The 13,866-nt window shown below is 41.2% G+C and overlaps 2 protein-coding genes across 4 annotated transcripts in view; one reads left to right on the top strand and one right to left on the bottom strand.

The window, feature by feature from the left end:
- The window catches only part of tmem170a (transmembrane protein 170A), a 16,430-nt gene extending 16,248 nt beyond the window's left edge, over positions 1-182 (top strand). Inside the window, exon 4 of the mRNA XM_078799032.1 lies at positions 172-182. The gene's annotated coding sequence lies outside the window, so the exon portion shown is untranslated. The remainder of the gene's footprint in view (positions 1-171) is intronic.
- Positions 1-13,866, bottom strand: part of tango6 (transport and golgi organization 6 homolog (Drosophila)) — an 18,003-nt gene extending 4,137 nt beyond the window's left edge. For all 3 annotated transcript variants that reach the window (XM_058075299.2, XM_058075297.2, XM_058075298.2), the window contains exons 1-17: positions 13,737-13,866; positions 12,844-13,502; positions 11,361-11,477; positions 9,595-9,742; positions 9,411-9,517; positions 9,105-9,267; positions 8,010-8,074; positions 7,759-7,871; positions 7,371-7,544; positions 7,167-7,293; positions 6,279-6,485; positions 6,039-6,182; positions 5,045-5,488; positions 3,224-3,281; positions 2,918-3,076; positions 1,367-1,518; positions 1,122-1,235 (exon numbers count right to left, since the gene is read on the bottom strand). In XM_058075299.2, coding sequence (XP_057931282.2) covers positions 1,122-1,235; positions 1,367-1,518; positions 2,918-3,076; positions 3,224-3,281; positions 5,045-5,488; positions 6,039-6,182; positions 6,279-6,485; positions 7,167-7,293; positions 7,371-7,544; positions 7,759-7,871; positions 8,010-8,074; positions 9,105-9,267; positions 9,411-9,517; positions 9,595-9,742; positions 11,361-11,477; positions 12,844-13,502; positions 13,737-13,788 — 3,003 coding nt within the window. In that variant the 5' untranslated portion in view covers positions 13,789-13,866. The remainder of the gene's footprint in view (positions 1-1,121; positions 1,236-1,366; positions 1,519-2,917; positions 3,077-3,223; positions 3,282-5,044; positions 5,489-6,038; positions 6,183-6,278; positions 6,486-7,166; positions 7,294-7,370; positions 7,545-7,758; positions 7,872-8,009; positions 8,075-9,104; positions 9,268-9,410; positions 9,518-9,594; positions 9,743-11,360; positions 11,478-12,843; positions 13,503-13,736) is intronic.

Genomic DNA, 13,866 nt, shown 5'->3' with positions numbered 1-13,866 from the left:
TGTACCCCGCCTCTCGCCCGAAGACAGCTGGGATAGGCTCCAGCACCCCAGCGACACTCGTGAGGATAAGCGATAGAAAATGAATTAATGAATTTAGCTGTTAACCCTGGTGGTGTAATGGTACAGCTGCTACAGCAGTCAAACATGGACATATTTAAATCTCATGATTCTTTTTTTTTGTGCTGGAGCCTATCCTAGCCGTCTTCGAGCGAGAGGCGGGGTACACCCTGGAGTGGTCGCCAGCCTATCACAGGACACATATAGACAAACAACCATTCACACTCACATTCATACCTATGGACAATTTGGAGTCGCCAATTAACCTAGCATGTTTTTGGAATGTGGGAGAAAACCCACGCATGCACGGGGAGAACATGCAAACTCCACATAGAGATGGCCGAGGGTGGAATTGAACTTGGGTTTCCTAGCTGTGAGGCCTGCGTGCTAACCACTCGTCTGCTGTGTAGACTTTTTTTTTTTAAGTGTAATCCTGCTAATTGTCTGTATTACTCTTTTCACACATAAATCACAAAAACTAACAGTGAACTAAAATGTTTGATAAGTACTGTATAGTGGAGTTTCCATTAGAGTGGACATACAACTGGTCAGGGTCAGAGGTCAAAGACCCATGTGTGAATAACAGTCATTTTCAACTGTCAGTGAGAAACAAGGAGAAGCAGAGTAATTGTAAAACAGGGTGGGAGTATCCCACCCTTCCTTTGTTTGGTGAGAAGCTGACATTAAGTCAAACCTTCCCAGGAGAGACCACAAGGACGTTGGGGTTAGATGAAAGGACCTGTCACTCTGACGACCCCTCTCTCTCTCTCTCTCTCTCTCGCTCTCTCTCTCTCTCTCCAAAACACAACCCTTAGAGCTCTGTTCTGCTTCCAGTGTGAACACACTAGAACAATAATAAGTCACTTTGGTTATTTGACTCATTTTAATTAAGTAAAGAAAGCAGCAATAGGATATATTTGATGAACTCCCTTGGACATACATCCAAGTAGTTACATTTATTAATGCATTATTATTATATTAATGTAATATTAATTAACTAAACAGCATTATCTGATTATCCACATGTATCCTGTCACTCACATGCACGTGGTTGTATGTGTTACCTGAGTGGTCTTGTGACGAAGGCCTCGGATCAGCACCGTAATAACATGGACAGCAGCTCGCCTCACCTCTGCCTCCTTCTCCGTCTTTATCAGAGCCGTCAGACAGGAGCTCAGCTGCACAACACACAAGGATGACATTACTGCAATGGATATTTGCAAAAAGTAGCTATGGCAATGTCAGACCTATCATTGCAGCAGTATTAGAAATGATGTTTAATGATGTCTATCCATGTGTTTCCACTCACTTCTTCAGCCAGCGGACCGAGAGCATACTCCAATCTCTGGCAGAGTTCCCCCAGGTTGGACAGACTGCTGGCACGGACACTTGGGTCCGAGTCCCTGGTTCCTCTCAGGAACACAGCCACCAAGGGATGACCCAAGTGGGGTGCTAAATCACCTACAGATGAGATGAGGTTCATGTCAAATACAGTCAGAGTGCATATATTGTTTCGCATACATTCATTTATTTGTGGTGGCCCACCATACATACATTTGGACCGCCACAGAAAGATTTGGCGCGACGTGTTCAAACTTGCTCAGAAATGCACAACTAACTTGGTTGAGCATCGGAACACATGAGTGTAAATAACTTATGAACAACTGTATGTTTGTGGTTGTGAAATATAGACAAAAAATTGCCCTAAAAATTAAAAAAAGTAATTGAAAAAAATTAAATAAATATAAATAAAATAAAAAATAATTGAAGATGGCTTAAAAATTGAAATTGGTATCATGTATTGTGTGTGTCGATCTAACAAAGTAATGATTTCACACTACCCATTGGTGTCAAGTCGTTTCCTGGCAAAATGAGCTTTTCCGTCTCTCCATTTGAGCTCACAGCAGCTGTGGCGTTCTACTAGCCAAACCATTTGTTACGAATGTTTCGATTTGTTTCTTTGTCCCTCTTTGACATCCGGACATGGAAATATGAAGTTCCCAGTGCCATGAAGCATCACAGAATGCTCGCTGGTTTCCTCCAGATCAGATAAAGACACATGGTGCACCAAGAGCTTGTGTGAGAAGGAGACCTATTAACTAATCAGCGGACCATGACTATCCAGCAGGAACTCGATTCCTCCATCGTGTACATCTGACACTTGACTTCAGTGCCAACACAAGCAGCCTGCCAAGACAGTTTAAATCTTTATTTTGTATATGAGAGCCTTTTCAACGAGCTCTGATTGTTATTGCAAAAAGAGAGTTGGCTATAGATGCACGGCGGCCGAGTGGTTAACACGCACACCTCACAGCTAGAAGACCCTAGTTCAATTCCACCCTGAGCCATCTCTGTGTGGAGTTTGCATGTTCTCTCCGTGCATGCGCGGGTTTTCTCCGGGTACTCCGGTTTCCTCCCACATTCAAAAAACATGCTAGGTTAATTGGCGACTCCAAATTGTCCATAGGTATGAATGTGAGTGTGAATGGTTGTTTGTCTATATGTGCCCTGTGATTGGCTGGCGACCAGTCCAGGGTGTACCCCGCCTCTCACCCGAAGACAGCTGGAATAGGCTCCAGCACCCCACGTGGATAAGCGGGAGAAAATGAATGAATGAATTGTGCTTAATGTTTCCAAGAATGACAACAAACTGAAGGTCTATCCAACCTCCAGGTAAGTAAGTAAGTAAAAGAATGACTCTCGAAAAAAAAATTAAAAATAAAAATAAAAAAAAGAATGACTCTCCTCGAAACGATCGAGAAGATAAGAACAAAAGGTCTTCAAGGTTCACACAAGGCCATCTCTCAAGAGTACTATGTAGAATAATGGCCACTAATGCATCCATAATTCCGAAGCTCACCCATAGCTCTGCTTGCCCTCATAAGGACTTCACCCATCTTTAGGCGAAACTCCAAGGAGTGCTCCATGTTGGACGTAGAGTGTGAAGGACCATGTTGAAAGTCTCTTAGGAGTCTTTCCAGGATCTTCTCAGGGTAGGAATCGGCCAATGAAGCAAGTCCTGCAGAGAGAACACATTCAGTTCTCTGATCTTCAAGAACGATTAGTATACAAACCAAGTTATAACAATATACACAATTGCACTAAAAAGACTTTTATCAATAGAAAACTACTTAAATAGCTCAACATGCATATTACATTGCATTACCTTGAATAGCTGACAGGTAGATGAAGGAGTCCTCATTTTCCAGGTTTTCCAGAAAGAGCTAGAGTACATAATAAAGATTTATTAATGATTGCATACTGTGCACTAAGATATTTATACAATTACAGTTTTCCATGGGGGCTTGGTCCGGGGACTGTCAACAAATGGTGAAAATCTTCTGGTATTTAACACACGGCTCTTTTCCCCCTCCAAACCCTCAAAGTAGCTTCATGTTGATGTTCGTCTCAGATTTCATATCAACATTTGCAAGAAGAGGTACTTGCCTTTCTTCAGTATTGCTCACACACTTATTAAATACATTGTAAATGATGAAACGTATAGGTACTCATCACTAAGGATTAATAATTAGGGTATATCAGCATAACAATTTGATATCAGTCGGTATTGGATTTTTTCCCCGATCATGAAAACCGCTATTTAAAAAATGCTGTATACAACACACATGTGTTCATTCTATGTCATGTTAAACATATCGGTATTGGAAATTGAGAGTTGGAAAAAATATTGGTTTCTCGCAAAAAAAAAAAAAAAGACAATATCGGACATCCCTAATAAAAATGTACCGTAAGCATGACGGTGTCGAAATGATATACAAGTGCAAAAACATTATTACACTATCAGTGCAGCATTAATACATTAAAATGTAAAAATTGTGGGATTTCTTTTAAACAGTAGTGCTTACATGCTGTACATTTTACCAGTATTATCACCTATTTATACATAATTAGTAAAAAAAAAAAAAGTAAAATGTTTTGATATAAGTCCGCAAATTTGTGAGGTTGTGAATGTTACATTGCGAATGTGTGGGGCTCCACTGTATATATATTTTACTTTATTGCATGATCAAAATCAAAGAGATCAATACATTAAAAACACTACCGGAGACTATCAAAAAGAATAATTCAAAATGTACCCCAACCCCCCAAAGTACAAAGGGATCCTTCGGTAATGATATGGGTAAAAGAAAAAAAAAACCTTCCCCCAAATATGACAAAGACAAGAAAAATCAATATGGGGGGGTTTACTGTGGTGGACAGCTTTTCAATGTGCAGACAAAGAGGGCACAGAGAATACCAAATGAGTTATTCTTGTTATGCTGAAGCCACCTAACAAGTCCCTAGGTAACACCACTGGGGCCCTCTGCAGGGAAGTTTTCAAGTGTGTCATTTATTATACACGTGTTCATAACATACCAAACATACAACACATATTCCTGCCGTTTCCACCTCGGAAAGGCCCTTAAAATGATGATGTCAGTAAGACTGTAAAGTATACAGAAATAAAATAATGGATGCAAGACCACTTAAAATTGATCTCCCTGATCAGCACTTCGTTCTGCTATTGACCTTCATACCCTCATCTACCCTTCCCTATTCTACAGCACATCAGGGTTAAATCCCCATCCTCGCCTACTATTCCTTCAATAATAAGGTCAATTCTATCTCACAGACCTGCTCCACCACCACACATCTTCACTCATTAACCACCGACCTATTATAGCCACATCATAGGACCAAGTATAACACAGAGTTCAAGCCTATCCCAGCTGACTTCGGGCAAGAGGTGGGTTACACCCTGGACCGGTCATCAGTCACTGACAGGACACATATAGACAATCAATTAAATCTATGGGAAATTTACAGTTTCCAATGAACGGAACATGCATGTTTTTGATCTGCAGTACCTGGATGTATCGGCACATAAAAAATGTTGGTCTATTCTACACACAAACACAACAGGTTTTACAATTCCGCAGTGTATCAGTCTAACAAAATGGCAGAAAACAAAGAAAAAAATACTTACAATAAGGACTTTTTCCAAATCATGTAGCGTCTCAGGGTCTTTGCTTTGCACTTTTTGGGTCAAAGTCCTTAGCGCAAATGCTTTGGTGGGAATGTCCGGATCACAAGCCTCAAGAAGCAAATCTGAAAGGCCCTTCGAGGGAGGTGACGTTTCACTTGTTGCAGAGTCCCCAAAGGATGCTGGCTGTCTGGTATTGGAATTTATGTGCATGTTGTTTGTTGCTTTGTTTTTACAGGGTACATAGCTCTTGGGGGGCATCTCACTGTCTTTGGGGTCTGGAGCAGCACTGTTTGAGAGGTCATCTGGTCGGTAGGCACCATGGGTAGCAATGACAGCTCTTAAGTTTGAGGCTAGCTCTTGGATGAAAACGTCTGGATGTTTCTCGGCTAGAGTTCCTAGTGGCTGGAGCAGTCTTGACATAGAGGAGTAGACCTCCACAGGGAGCTGTGGAAAAAGGAAGGTGTTAGGTAATGGTAATGGTTTTATTTCATTTGAACATGCATCAGATTACAATTGAATGCATCACATAATCAGTTCACAGTTCCACATGTCCAAAAGGAGTAGGAAGAAGCAAAGCTTATTAAATCCTACCCCTCCATCTGGTACTTTTACAATCAGTAACTGTTATATTTGTTCACTTCCTGCTTTCCTAATATAGTTTATGTATGTATGTTTTTTGTCACATGACCATACATTGACATAATGGGTACCATAGTAAGTGTCAATATAGTGATATATATAACACATCATGACTGGTTCAAGACTCTTCATCCTTGTATTTAGCAAACATCAACTGCTTGTATTGTTTCTTGAATTGGCTCATCGTTGTGCATTGTTTGAGGGTCTTACTCAATCTATTCCATAGTTTGATTCCACATACTGAAATGCTATGGCTTTTTAACATAGTGCAAGCATAGGTGCATAGGTGACGTAACATTCAGGCCACCTCATGTATTTTAACAATTTTGTTAAATACATGTAAGTAATTTAGTACCTGGGGTTCAGAGAGCAGAGTAGCCAACAGGCCCATCCCCATAGTCAATGTTTGGCTCTCTATTGGATTCCCAATACTTAGAACTTTGGCATGATCCAGACCCACGGAAGCCCTCTGAAGCAGAGATACTATAAAGCCAACCACCTGGAGATAAAGACAGTAAAACAAAGAAACAACCAAGCATGTTATGTGTAAAAGGGAAAAAAACACCCTCTTAAATGCCACATAATCTACACAAACCTGTATGTTTTTTCTCATCAGAACCGAATGCGGCAAGGACTCCACCATTACAGCCAGAACCTGAAGCAAAGCCAGCATGTGGCCTTGCCTTGCGATACGACTCTGCTGATGCTGCTCCACCTCCAAGAGCGTCATTGCCGATATGTCTAACTGCTGTCCGTCTTCCTCCTCCTCTTCTGCGTCTGCTGTCGTCCACCTGGTTAACTCCTGAACACAAACATTCATTCATTCATTCATTCATTTTCTACCGCTACCAGAGAAAACCTACGCATGCACAGGGAGAACATGCAAACTCCACACAGAGATGGCCGAGAGTGGAATCGAACTCGAGTCTCCTAGCTGTGTGGCCTGCATGCTAACCACTCAGCTGTGCAGCTCTACAAAAGACTCTCAGCAAAAAAAAAAAAAGAATCATGAGATTTTAAAATGTCCATGTTTGACTGCTGTAGCAGCTATACCATTACACCACCAGGGCTAACAGCTGAATTCATTCATTCATTTTCTATCCTCACGAGGGTCGCAGGTTTGCTGGAGCCTATCCCAGCTTTCATACCTATGGACAATTTGGAGTCGCCAATTAACCTAGCATGTTTTTGGAATGTGGGAGGAAACCGGAGTACACGGAGAAAACCCACGCATACACGGGGAGAACATGCAAACTCCACACAGAGATGGCCAAGGGTGGAAATGAACTCATGTCTCCTAGCTGTGAGGCCTAAACACAAACATCATCTGTAATAAATGGCAACCTAAATAGCGACAGACTATAATCCTAATAAAATAGAATAGTGTCATAAACAGTGTGTTTAGTCTATTTACAAATGCAGGGATTTCACAATATAATATAATTTATTAGATATTAGATACAACTACAGCTTGATTGATCACCTGTAACAAGTCCAGGAAAAAGTCTCCTGGCAGATCGTTGTCTTTGAGTTGAGCCATCAAGTTCATTAGACACTCCAACCTCCACTGCTCCCCTGACAGCTTCTCATACAAAGTGTTGTCTTCATCACTGGCCAAAGAGGGACAAACTATCGTTAGGATTACGATAAGCAAAGACAAGACTTTGAAGTGGATCTACTCTAGCACCTGCAGCCGTCTCTACAACTGAGTTGGACACCACCACTGCTGCCAGGAGTGAAATGGAAGCCTGGTGCTACATCAGAATGGACCTGAAGACCTGAGAGTTGCCTGAGTACTGATAGGGCTGCTGAAGTCTCAACGTGGCTGAGATACCACAGCAAAATTTCACAACATGGCGCTCTGTGGAGAAAACAGAAGATAAAATTTTGTCAATGCTGGAGCCTATCCCAGCTGACTTTAGGTGAGAGGCGGGGTACACCCTGGACTGGTTGCCAGTCAAATGCAGACAACCAATATAGACAAACAAACATTCACACTCACATTCATACCTATGGACAATATAGAGTCTACAATTAACCTGACATGCGTCAATCCATAAAAGACAAAAATGTACCGTAGGTTGGAGACGTTCTGCTTGGTGAAACAGAAGATTGTAAAGACAACAGGAAGCACCTCTTCTATTGTTTTGAGGAGGAGGGTCGACGACCTGTTGCCCACCACCCAGACCTAACCACAAGAAAAGAAGACACCAAGAAATTCAAACCACCTCATTTGACTCAATTAATAGAGTTTTCTTCCTTCAAAGAGTATGTATGTATGTATGTATGTATATTTTTAAAAATACATAATTTAGTGTGTACACACCTTGTTGATGTCCTCCACACATTGCATCAGCTCCCATTCCTCCACAACAATTTGGCAGTTATTGTCTGGAAAAACACACATGTATCACCAGAGGGAGTCAGAGCCTCTCCCATCGGGATTTTATGGTAATGGTAATGGTTTTATTTCATTTGAACATGCATCAGATTACAATTGAATGCATCACATAATCAGTTCACAGTTCCACATGTCCAAAAGGAGTAGGAAGAAGCAAAGCTTATTAAATCCTACCCCTGCATCTGGTACTTTTACAATCAGTAACTGTTACATTTGTTCACTTCCTGCTTTCCTAATACAGTTTAAGGTTTTTTTATGTGCTTTTTTAAAACAATAACATAAAACAAAGCGTAATATTTATCAATTTAACTATTATAATTGTATTTTCAGATTTAAATCATTGTATCTGGCCGAGTGTGGTAGAACAACCTGAAGCATGTTGCATGTCCTTCCCATAATTCATTCATTCATTCATTCATTTTCTACCGCTTTTTCCTCACGAGGGTCGCGGGGGGTGCTGGAGCCTATCCCAGCTGTCTTTGGGCGAGAGGCGGGGTACACCCTGGAGTGGTCGCCAGCCAATCACAGGGTACATATAGACAAACAACCATTCACACTCACATTCATACCTATGGACAATTTGGAGTCACCAATTAACCTAGCATGTTTTTGGAATGTGGGAGGAAACCGGAGTACCCGGAGAAAACCCACGCATGCACGGGGAGAACACACAGAGATGGCCGAGGGTGGAACTGAACCCTGGTCTCCTAGCTGTGAGGTCTGCGCGCTAACCACTAGACCGCCGTGCCGCCCCTTCCCATAATAAGTCGGGAAAAAAAAAATACAATAATAAAATAAAACAGTGTACACTACCAAACATCAACCAATGATCACGTTTAAAACAGTACATATTTATTAACTATTAGATATTTCAACCCACATCACCCACCACTAGGAAGAAATTAATGCAACTCTGGAAAGAAACATCCATGCAAAGATAATTTGTTGCATATAATAATTCTACCTTGAATATAACATAAACAGTCTATCAAGTACAAATGTGTTGTGGTGGTTACTAACCAGCAGCAGTGATGCAACGGTGAAGAGGATCCAACAGAGGAACCAGCAAGTATGACTCAGCAAAATTGGGTTTCTCTTGCACCAAGTACAGAGTCGTGCTAGTGGCCACACACTGGAACTGTTGGGCTGTGAGCTTGTCTTTAAGGTGAAGGAGCTCAAGGATCTGCAGGAATTCAAGCAATAAGACCGGAAAAAGATCAACAACAACCCAAAATTGTGATTCAAAATTGAGTTCTGAACAATTAAACAAAAATTTAGTTCAATGGCAAATTATTTCCGTTATATGCTTGTGTGTTTGTCACTGACCTGAGAACAGATTTGCTTATAGTAAGCATCTGCTGACGCAGACTGCTGGGGGCATGCTGCCAGGATCCTGGCAATACCATCACATTTCTTCCAGTCTGACTCACCCCCTTGAAGACATGACAGAACCATTAATCCTTTGTCCTTCCTTGTTTCCATCGTCACCCAGTCCCCCCTTCTTGCCCACCTGATCCTCCCTCCAGGATGGCTCTAACTACAGCCCGAACCCCATTTGGCTGCATCAAACGTTCAGAAAGCAAATGACCACATAGTCTCCTTAGCCAACTGGAAGCGGTCCTGTCTTTGGAAGCACTGGATCTTCTTACCGACCCAGGCTGGGGGGGTGAGAGAATTATGCCATTTAATATTACATTACACTGCAAATACCTGGACATGATCTTCTTTTTTTATTAAACATATGTACATGAATATACAATACAGTAAAGTATCGTTATATCGATATCGGTTATAACGAATTACTACTTATTACGATACTATTTTCATTTCCCGGGAAATTTCTAGTCTTTTATGATATAATTAGTTACGTTAGTACGATACCCGGTTATTATGATAATCCGGTTACTACGATGCCCTTTTCATCTCCCGCCAGCCAATTTAGTCTGCTTATATCGATACAAAAGCAGCTTAAATCAATCTTTGCTTAAGGCTTTCTATACCAAAAAAGAACACGGCGAACGGCTGCTTCCAGTCAACTTTATTTTTCACACTTCCACCACCAGAGCACAGCACACACACCGATTCCCGCACTTCCTGGTTCACAGGTCATGCTCAACCTGCCCCACATAGCTGGCCAAACACATGCCTGCAACAGAAGAACCAACTGCATTCGTGGTTTCTCTCGTGTGTATAGATTCTATACAGGCATGTGTTTAATAAAGTTGACTGGAAGCAGCCGTTCGCCGTGTTCTTTTTTGGTATTGAAATCCTTAAGCAAAGATTGATTTAAGCTGCTCGACATTGTTCTATACTATAGAACAATGTCGAGTGCATTATTGCCCACTTTTAATGCAGTTCGGCGCAGGATCGGATATATGGATAGTCCGGTTATATCGGTATTTTTTCCGACTCCCGAGAATATCGATATAACAAGACTTTACTGTATATAGTATGAGCACAGATAAGTGGAGGAAAAAAGCACTGCAGTGAAATGCATATACTTTTCCAAGTACTTGTATATATTCAACCTCAAAATGAGAGTTAAATGCTTGTTGTAATTTTTGCTTGTATTTTTAATATTTTCTTTTATTGAACACTGATCTGGCATTTTTGTTAGCAGAGATAATATTTTAAGAGGAACCTTTCATTCATTCATTTTCTACTGCTTATCCTCACGAGGGGTGCTGGAGTCGATCCCAGCTGTTTTCAGGCAAGAGGCGGGGTACACCCTGGACTGGTCGCCAGCCAATCACAGGGCACATATAGACAAACAACCATTCACACTCACATTCATACCTATGGACAATGTTAGATGTCAGATGGGAATCGAACCCTGGTCTCCTAGCTGTGTGGCGCTAACCACTTGGTCACAGTGCAGCCAAATTTTCTATTTATTTATGATAAGTACTAATGGCTATCCATTCATTTTCTATGCCGCTTATACTTATACTATGCTGGAGCCTATGTTTTCAGGTCGCCAGCCAATCACAGCACATATAGACAAACAACCATTCACACTCACATTCATACCTATGGACAATTCGGAGTCGCCAATTAACCTAGCATGTTTTTGGAATGTGGGAGGAAACCGGAGTACCGGAGAAAACCCATGCATACACGGGGAGAACAATGGCAACTCCACACAGAGATGGCCGAGGGTGGAATTGAATTCGGGTCTCCTCGACTGCCATGCAGCCCCTTTAAGAAGAACCTCTTCAATACAATTATACTATGTCTCTGAGTTAATTACCAATATCATATATAAGACACACATACCTGTTTGGCTCCACCTTGTAAGATAAGGAGCTCCTTGATTACGACTGGTTGATAGACTTTTCCCAGTAGGTGTTTGAGAGCCTCCTGGCAGGTTCCACGTTCCTCTTTACTGCGGTCCTACAATAAAAAAAAAAACTCCTATCAACCTGCACTTGGATATTATATATAATACTACAAAATATGCAATATGAAGCTGGATTTAAAACAAATATAATATAACCAGCCATGTTTTTTTCTACCTAATTATGCATTTTTGGCCTTGTGCGACTTATACTCCAGTGCAACTTATGTATGTTTTTTTCTACCTAATTATGCATTTTTGGCCTTGTGCGACTTATACTCCAGTGCGACTTATGTATGTTTTTTTCTACCTAATTATGCATTTTTGGCCTAGTGCGACTTATACTCCAGTGCGACTTATGTATGTTTTTTTTGTACCTAATTATGCATTTTTGGCCTTGTGCGACTTATACTCCAGTGCAACTTATGTATGTTTTTTTCTACCTAATTATGCATTTTTGGCCTTGTGCGACTTATACTCCAGTGCGACTTATGTATGTTTTTTTTCTACCTAATTATGCATTTTTGGCCTTGTGCGACTTATACTCCAGTGCGACTTATGTATGCTTTTTTCTACCTAATTATGCATTTTTGGCATTGTGCGACTTATACTCCAGTGCGACTTATGTATGTTTTTTTCTACCTAATTATGCATTTTTGGCCTAGTGCGACATATACTCCAGTGCGACTTATGTATGTTTTTTTTCTACCTAATTATGCATTTTTGGCCTTGTGCGACTTATACTCCAGTGCGACTTATGTATGTTTTTTTCTACCTAATTATGCATTTTTGGCCTTGTGCGACTTATACTCCAGTGCGACTTATGTATGTTTTTTTCTACCTAATTATGCATTTTTGGCCTAGTGCGACTTATACTCCAGTGCGACTTATGTATGTTTTTTTTGTACCTAATTATGCATTTTTGGCCTTGTGCGACTTATACTCCAGTGCAACTTATGTATGTTTTTTTCTACCTAATTATGCATTTTTGGCCTTGTGCGACTTATACTCCAGTGCGACTCATGTATGTTTTTTTTCTACCTAATTGTGCATTTTTTGGCCTTGTGCGACTTATACTCCAATGCGACTTATGTATGTCTTTTCTACCTAATTATGCATTTTTGGATTTGTGCGACTTATACTCCAGTGCGACTTATGTTTTTTTCTACCTAATTATGCATTTTTGGCCTTGTGTGACTTATACTCCAGTGCGACTTATGTATGTTTTTTCTACCTAATTATGCATTTTTGGCCTTGTGCGACTTATGTTTTTTTCTACCTAATTATGCATTTTTGGCCTTGTGCGACTTATACTCCAGTGCGACTTATGCATGTTTTTTCTACCTAATATAACCAGCCTCAGTACTCTTCCAACAAGGTAATAATATAGCATTTTAGCAAGTTAAAATGAGGATTTGCTACCTTAACATCCTTTGAGGTGGTCCCCTCAGACTGTTGTGGCTGGTAGCCAAGCTGACAGAGCGCTGCCATCACATCTCCAAGGTGCTGGGTGAACACCAATGTGGCAAGAGACGACAGTTCAGCCAAGTGCAACAATACTTTTGTTGTGGTTAGAAGCCGGTGGTGCGCCACACAAGATGTTTGGCCACGAACCATTTTTTCCACCATTGCGCCAAATGCTGACCTGTGACCCAGTGGTACACCCACTCCTGGAGCCAAGTATGGGCAGAGCCCGAGAGAAACCACAAACTGAAGAGCTGAGCCAAGTGTTTTCTGTTGGGTGACACTGAGGACATCTGGGGGTAATGGTGGAGCCATTTCAGGGGTGTGTAGTTTGGCTCTAGAGGTAGAAGGTGTCAGTTTGAAAAGTTGAAGATCAGCAGAAATCTGCCGTGCTAAGGTGAGGAGCATCAGAAGACACTCCTGGACAAAGCTCCATATCATATCCTCCGTGTCATTTAAAAACCAGCTTTCCCCTGTCATCACTTCCTCTCTAAGCTTCCTCACATCCTTTAAGGTGTTGTCATTGTGCAGCTGCTCCAGGAGAGCATCTCTGTTGGCTAGCAGTGCCGCTTGAAACGCCTCCTCCTTTGAGGACTTTGCATCAGGAGCAGATACCTCTGTAGACATTGAAACACATGGAATATGTTTATTTTCATTACAAGCACCTAAGCAGCATGTCTACACATATTAGCAACTGAATAAAGCATGAGCTACTACTAGCATGTAACACAACTCGCATTACGCTTGAGAAAGAATGGCTTCATTGTCACTTTGAAAGTGGTTCACTAAATTATGGAAACTACCGTCACATTCATATCATGTGTCAATCTCAAAAACTGTTCATTACTTACCAGCAATAGGTTTCGTGAGAACATTCAAAAGCGAAATTATTGCCGCAGTCATCTCTTACACCCTTACTATGTCACGCAGTATGTATACAATTTGGAGCATTCTTCCACGAGCGTGTTACACGGAACTAAT

Source organism: Doryrhamphus excisus, linkage group LG1 (assembly GCF_037039965.1).
Source record: "Doryrhamphus excisus strain RoL-2023G ecotype Guam linkage group LG1, RoL_Dexc_Guam_v1.1, whole genome shotgun sequence".
In the NCBI taxonomy this organism is placed as follows: Eukaryota; Metazoa; Chordata; class Actinopteri; order Syngnathiformes; family Syngnathidae; genus Doryrhamphus; species Doryrhamphus excisus.
Note: the sequence above shows the minus strand (reverse complement) of the source record. Positions and strands in the feature narration are given on the sequence as shown.